This window comes from Lolium perenne, chromosome 5 (assembly GCF_019359855.2).
Source record: "Lolium perenne isolate Kyuss_39 chromosome 5, Kyuss_2.0, whole genome shotgun sequence".
Classification (NCBI taxonomy): Eukaryota; Viridiplantae; Streptophyta; class Magnoliopsida; order Poales; family Poaceae; genus Lolium; species Lolium perenne.
In genome coordinates this window covers 53,625,425-53,632,944 of record NC_067248.2, presented here as the reverse complement: position 1 = coordinate 53,632,944, position 7,520 = coordinate 53,625,425, and the positions used below count along the sequence as shown (strand labels likewise).

Below are 7,520 nucleotides of genomic sequence, written 5' to 3'. Positions count from 1 at the left end.
CCCACCTGGGAGTCACCATGGACGGTTTTTTTTTTGTGGAGCTCCGTGTGAAGGGTGTTGATGCGGGAGTTGACATTGTCTTGGAAAAGCTGGCGTAGGGCCACCCGGAGTGCGGCGAGCGTTGGTGGCGTGGCGAAAGACAACATTGAAGATCTTCGTGGACGCCCGCTGGTAGATCCATTGAATGACGTCTTGACCCACCGAGGATCCGCGTGGGCCGGGGAACGGAGGTGATGGCGATGTGGTCCAAGAGGTTGCAGCGGCCAAGGTGGACCTTGAAGAGATGGCGCCAATGGTAATAGTTTTGCTTTGGTAGGTCTAGGGTAATTGAAATTAGGGGTGTGACGTCGGAAATAGTATCGGCATAGTTTATGGTGGTAGAGATAGTTGGGGCTAGAGAGGGAGCAGGGGAAGAGGGCGCGTGGCGAAGCTAGAGGGTTTGGCAGCGGTGACGACGACGCGCCACTCAAAGAAGCCGGTTGGCGGCGATGATGGTGGGGTGGGCGGTGGAGGCATGCCCTAGGATTGTTACTAATTCGATACCATGTAGAATTATAATGAAACTCAACTTATGTGAATTTTGGAGATTACAAGAAGAAGTATTTATAGGCCAAAAGCCCAACCGACTTAGCCTAAAACCCTAGCAGCCATCTACTTGTATTACAAGCATAGAAACATAATCTAACATAAATCGTTACATTCTAGGCACTTTTTCAAAAAAATCAAACTATAAAAATCAAATTTCGAATTTCAAAAATATCGAACTACTTGTAGCCCATGCTCCAAAGCAATTTTTTGCACGATGTCCTCTTTTAAAATCGTGGAAAGCAACATCTGCGTAGCGTCCGAACCCAGCCAGATAAACCAGCGAAGAGGAGCAATAAAATAACCCTTTTCCCTTCATCACAACCGTTCGTCGTCAGATCGGACGGCCACGATCCTCGCCCCCGCGCGCAACTTGCTCCCAGCACAAAACGTACTCTTTTCCTTTTCTTTTCTCCACATTATTATTGGTTCCCTCTCCTGCCCAGCGCCGCCGCCGCCGCCGGTCGCCACCGCCACCTCCCCACCACCGCCGAATCCGCTTACTCGCCGAGCTGCCACCGATTCCCGAATCGCCGAGCTACCACCTGGAATCCGTCACGCAGCCATCGCTGTCTGAGCCTCTCGTCGCCGGCATACTCCACCGCCACTCGTCGCCGACCACATACCCTTCCTAGCAGGAAGCAGGGAGGTATGACGCGGATGACCACCTCCCCCATCTCTCCAGCCCCTCTATCCTTGTTCTTTTCTTCTGTCGTCGCCAGGAAGAAGGAACTTCCAGGCAGATCTGTCGCGATTTTCTGTATGTTTAGACTTGATGCATATGTTGACTTTGTAAACCCTAGATTTGGTTGAAATCTCTTTCCGCTCTATTTTGGCGGAGTATTCATGGTTTAGTGGTGGAAATTTGTCGCTATTTTTTGCTCGGTGTTCACATATGCGTAAGTGATCTAGATAACATATATGCGTAAGTGATCTTGATAAAACAAGTGGCTAGCAACGATAGGTGTGAACCTTGCTCTCTAGGTGTGTGCTGAAGTTCTTGTTAGCTGATGCTGTAGATGTTACTGAAGGGCCTGATCCATATGGAATTATGGGTTCTTATTTAAATTTTGATTAAGGTTGTCACTCTCAGATATTTGTATCCTCCCTGAGCTAAGGGAGTAGTGGTAAACCGTATGTCCTTTTCATATTTTATACAGCTCTTTAGAACTCCGTGATTCATGTTGACTGATTATTTCCTTGCTGATAAGGTTGCCTTTCCTCTGTGTAGTTGGTTGTGTAGATGTGCTCATTAAGTGAAATAGTTTATAAAAAATTGTGTTAGCAATTGGTGCCTAATTGTACAAAGTTATACAAAGTCTGATGAAGTAGTTAACGTTTTACAAAAAGAAAATAGTAAGGGTGCGTCATTGTAGTTGTTTGCTTCTTGGTTAAGTGTTGCTTAATCTTCTCTTTGCTGGGAGGAATCTTTTGATAGTGTGCCAATTTGTCTCTGTTTTTCATCTTTGTAATTATTAGCCCAAGAACATATTTGTTGTACTTGATACAAAGCGGATGATGTTGAAAAGACTAGTGCTTTTTCTTAAATGCTAACTCTGTGGCTCGTTAACTTCAGATCGTATAAGATTTTAGTGTTATTGTTTGGCTTTACACAAAAGAAGAATTTACGGTGTCTTCTGTAGTTTACATCGGAGAGGAGTTCTATATAACTTTGATCGTGCATGGAGTTTTCGACTTTTCGTGTCATGAAGCTATATCCGACTCCCCTATTTTTGTCTTGCAGGTCAACATGTCACTGGATGTTACTCAAATACTCTTGAGTGCGCAATCTGCTGATGGCTCGATTAGGAAGCATGCTGAAGAAAGCCTCAAGCAATTTCAGGAGCAAAATCTCCCAGGTTTCTTGCTCTCCCTCTCAAGTGAGTTGGCCAACAACGAGAAACCTGAGGAGAGCCGCAGATTGGCTGGTTTGATCCTAAAAAATGCATTGGATGCAAAGGAGCAGCACAGGAAGAGTGAACTTTTCCAGAGATGGCTGGTACTGGATGCTGTTGTCAAGGCGCAAATTAAATCATTGCTGCTGCAAACTCTCTCATCTCCTGTTGCAAGTGCCAGGTCTACATCTTCTCAAGTCATCGCCAAGGTTGCTGGCATTGAGATCCCTCAGAAGCAATGGCCCGAGCTTATAGGATCATTGCTTTCAAATATACATCTGGTCCAGCCAAATGTCAAGCAGGCAACGCTCGAGACACTTGGCTATTTATGTGAGGAAGTTTCTCCGGAAGCTGTTGACCAAGACCAAGTCAACAAGATACTTACAGCTGTTGTTCAGGGTATGAGTGCTTCTGAAGGGAACTCTGAAGTGAGGCTTGCAGCGACTCGAGCATTGTATAATGCATTGGGCTTTGCTCAGGTTAACTTCTCAAATGACATGGAGCGTGATTATATCATGAGAGTTGTTTGTGAAGCAACACAGTCTCCAGAGGAGAAGATAAGACAGGCTGCCTTTGAGTGTTTGGTGGCTATTTCGTCAACTTATTACGACAAGCTGGCCACATACATGCAGGACATATTTAATATTACTGCAAAGGCTGTGAGGGGAGATGAGGAGTCGGTTGCACTTCAGGCCATTGAATTCTGGAGTTCCATATGTGACGAGGAAATCGACATTTTAGACGAGTTCAGTACTGATTTTACCGCTGACTCTGATGTTCCTTGCTATTATTTTATCAAGCAAGCCCTTCCTGCCTTAGTACCAATGCTGCTGGAGACTCTCCTCAAGCAGGAGGAAGACCAAGACTTGGATGAAGGTGCTTGGAACCTTGCAATGGCTGGTGGTACTTGTTTGGGCCTGGTGGCGAGGACTGTTGGGGATGATATTGTTCCTCTTGTGATGCCTTTTGTTGAGGAGAACATAACGAAACCTGAATGGAGGAATAGAGAGGCCGCAACATATGCTTTTGGATCCATTTTGGAGGGTCCATCAGCTGATAAGCTGGCCCCTCTAGTTAACGTCGCCTTGAACTTTATGTTATCTGCGTTGTTAAAGGACCCAAATAATCATGTGAAGGACACAACTGCTTGGACCCTCGGAAGAATATTCGAGTTTCTTCATGGTTCTGCACTTGAAACACCTTCTGTCATTACAAATGAGAACTGCCAGCAAATACTTACTGTGCTGCTTCAAAGCATGAAGGATGTCCCGAATGTGGCAGAAAAGGCATGTGGGGCACTCTATTTCCTTGCTCAAGGCTATGTGGATGCTGGATCAGCTTCACCGTTAACCTCCTTCTTTCAAGATATTGTTCAGAGCCTTCTTGTGACCAGTCACAGGGAAGATGCTGGAGATTCCAGGCTGCGTACTGCAGCTTATGAGACTCTAAATGAAGTTGTCAGGTGCTCCACAGAGGAGACAGCTCCTATTGTGTTGCAGTTGGTACCTGTAATTATGATGGAACTCCATCAGACACTTGAAGCAGGAAAGCTGTCTACCGATGAGAGGGAGAAGCGGAGCGATCTGCAGGGCCTTCTCTGTGGCTGCTTGCAGGTCATTATCCAGAAGTTGGGAGGGATGGAGTCAACAAAGTTTTCTTTCTTACAGTATGCGGATCAGATGATGGATCTGTTTTTGAGAGTTTTTGCTTGTCGAAATGCGTCGGTGCATGAGGAGGCTATGCTTGCTATTGGTGCATTGGCATATGCAGCCGGTTCGAATTTTGTGAAGTACATGGCACAGTTCTATCAGTATTTGGAAATGGGACTTCAGAACTTTGAAGAGTATCAGGTATGTGCCATTACGGTGGGTGTTGTGGGTGACCTGTGCAGGGCACTGGAGGACAAAATTTTACCCTACTGTGATGGCATCATGACCCAGCTCCTGAAGGATCTATCGAGCAATCAGTTGCACAGATCTGTAAAACCACCTATATTCTCATGTTTTGGTGACATTGCATTGGCAATTGGGGAGAACTTTGAGAAGTATTTGATCTATGCCATGCCCATGCTACAAAGTGCTGCAGAGTTGTCAGCACACACAGCTGCAGCTGATGATGAAATGCTTGACTACACCAATCAATTAAGGGATGGTATCTTGGAAGCCTACTCTGGTATTCTTCAAGGATTCAAGAGTTCCCCTAAGACACAATTACTGATGCCATATGCTCCAAATATTCTTCAGTTCCTTGACGCTCTTTATAATGGCAAAGATATGTAAGTAGTCAAGAATATTTTCTGTTTCCTTCATTGCTCATTTTTTTAGAGACCTTCATTGCTCATTTATTTACATTATCTATATTTTCTGCTATCTGATGCTTAAATCTTGAAACTGGTCATGCAAAATCTTAGACAATAACAATTAGACAGTATCCTTTTGCGGTAGGGAAATGTCTAGCTATAGCTTAAAATGTGCAATTTCCGAAGTATAGAAAATGGCAGTTATGGCAAATTAAACTTTATCAATGTATCCTAATGCTTATTTCTGAAAAAAAAGATAAGTGCTTAGATGCTACTGAAAAGCTATCAGTTTCATCATAGGCAACTGAAAGATTCCTAATTCATTCTGTACCGTTCATTTCTGATACTTCATTTTTTGTCGCTGTCGTTAAATAAGTGTCAGCATTTTCATTTAATGGCCTAATGGCTATAAGTCAACATGGACATGCCTTGTCTGGTTCGGTGCTCTCGCACAGATACCTGCAATGTAAGGCACCCATGGTGGCAGCGGCACCGTATAAGCAACACACACATGCAGCAGCAACACTGCTAAATGTTCTATTTACCCATTTGACAGAAGTGCACTAACACCCAGGAAGAAGGAAAATAATGAAGAGATTATAAGAATGAGTCGGATACTGTAGTATTTTTTAGTGGCCCCTGATAAAACTAGTCGTTTGTCAATGATATATAAGCAGTTTTCTCCCAAAATGGGGTATAGCTGGCAGGTGTTAAATCCATATAGTCCGTGATAGACATGCAGTTCTAACAGTATGTCAGAACCTTGAAAGGAGCTGGATATTTTATAGGTGATTATGGAATTACATTTGGTCAAGCTAAGCCTTGCAAACTTTATGTGTTGGCGACTTCTGATTATGAACTTCTAATGGGTGTTAGATAGTAATCTTGGATTTCTGATTTATGAACTGCTATGCTAGATTTTGGAGTAGGATAGTTTCTTCACATGCTTACAGTCTTACACGCATCTGACACTATGCAACACAATCGCCAACATTTGAGCGCAACGTGACTGTTCAGTTCTAAATTATCTTTTACTGTTTCAGGGATGATTCTGTGATGAAGACTGCAATAGGCGTCTTGGGAGATCTGGCAGACACATTGGGTGTCCATGCTGGTCCTTTGATAAGTCAATCGACCTCAAGCAAGCAATTTCTGGATGAGTGCTTATCATCTGATGATCCTTTGGTCAAAGAATCAGCTGACTGGGCAAGGATTGCAGTCAGCCGTGCGGTTTCGGGTTGATGACGTGACATTGGCCTCGTCTGCACATGCATCCATCCACGTGTCGAGTCCGGGTCTTCGGTTGCATCATCTCTAGACCTTCTCTTTGGGGAAGAGTGCTCATCGTAACAGGAGAGTCGGAGGGTCCTCACTAACTCATGCATCAGTACGTGTCAGCAAGCCTTTTTCATCCCTGCGGGGAAAAGGGTTAAGTTGGCTAGCAGCTAACTTTGCTTAAGGCATCTAGAACCTCCAATTTCTTATTGGTGGTGAGATTTGGCTTCTATCCTTGCCTGCCATGCCGATGGTTTCTTGGTATGGCATGCATGCTTATGGTCTGGGTGCTGTCACTTTCCCTTGTATTCATTGCATGCATTGAACTTTGGTCATATGGTCGCTCTCTACAAGTCCCGATTGCTTATAGTTCCATTATGCAGAAGGGGGCTTGCATGCATTGTCACATGAATATTTTGTACTGCCCAGGGGTCTAAGTTCACTATGTGTGACATATCCCTCCCGGGCTAGCAGCTTGTTTATTTCCTATATTTTCCACACTTGCATTGTCCTGCATTCATTCTTGGACTTGATTTTGTAAGGGTTCCCTCCTTGTGGTCAAAACTTGCTCGTCGTTGTAAATGACCCTGCATGTGTCGGTTTATTTCGAGGTGTTGTGGGTTGTGCTCATTTTTGTTATCTGCTGTTCCATTAGACTATTTCAGCTTCTTTGAAGCTGCATCCCGGCAGGTAGAAAATGAACAACTATCAGTTTTGGAGTGGTCTTATACTGAGGGGGGCAGCTGTTGAGTTAGATTTGTTGTTGACACTTGAAAGGAACTATATTATATGTCGGCCATTTGCTGTGTATACGAAAATATGATGATGAAATGTGCTCACTGGTATTGATTTTGCCTTCTCCTTTTTTTTCTTCTTTATCCTGCTTTCCCTGGCACGTGCATGAAGGCATGAAGTTCCGGGGCTTTAGCGAGATAGGCAGAGCGTCAAACTAACCTGCGGTCGATCCATGGTGGTCTTTGATACAACTACTCTTGTTACATGCCCTACTGTGTTGGTCCTTTGGGGTCTTTGCATCTATATACTATAAGTTTTGTTTGACTTTGGTGATGAAGGGGTGAGAACATTGGTGCGCCTTCAGCTAGCTCTCGTAGCGTTGCTAGCTGGTCCAAAAACCTATTTGTAGCTTTTATTATTTTTGATGTTCTTTGTACCGCTATTGATGATTATTAACAGATCGATCATCATTTTCACAAAACAAAACTACTCTTGTAACCATCCAATTTATGTTTGACTTTTTATTCTATCTATTTACTGATTTGCCGAGGCTCCACGTTTTTGTTGACGAAATGGTTTAATTTTGTTGATGTAAGTAAGTCAATTATAGAACAACTGCTTTTGAAGTTTTGATTTGGCCAATTTGCATTGTGTGTCAAGAAGTTTCCATGACCATCCCTTCTAAAAAGTGTAGCTTTGGTACTGAAAAATGCTAGTTTTGGAGGTTGGGT

At 43.8% G+C, this 7,520-nt stretch overlaps 1 protein-coding gene across 1 annotated transcript; it reads left to right on the top strand.

Annotated features, from left to right (window-relative positions):
• The first annotated feature begins 983 nt into the window (after window positions 1–983).
• LOC127299199 (importin subunit beta-1) lies at window positions 984–6,693 on the top strand. Its single transcript, XM_051329128.2, has 3 exons — window positions 984–1,234; window positions 2,330–4,755; window positions 5,823–6,693. The coding sequence occupies exons 2-3, from the start codon at window positions 2,336–2,338 to the stop codon at window positions 6,019–6,021; spliced, it is 2,619 nt and encodes an 872-aa protein (XP_051185088.1). The 5' UTR covers window positions 984–1,234; window positions 2,330–2,335; the 3' UTR covers window positions 6,022–6,693.
• The last annotated feature ends 827 nt before the right edge of the window (window positions 6,694–7,520 follow it).

Coding starts and splice junctions, on each gene's coding strand:
- LOC127299199 (XM_051329128.2), top strand. CDS start 2,336: ATGTCACTGGATGTTACTCAAATACTCTTGAGTGCGCAATCTGCTGAT. Junction 4,756..5,822: donor CTTTATAATGGCAAAGATAT/GTAAGTAGTCAA, acceptor TTACTGTTTCAG/GGATGATTCTGTGATGAAGA.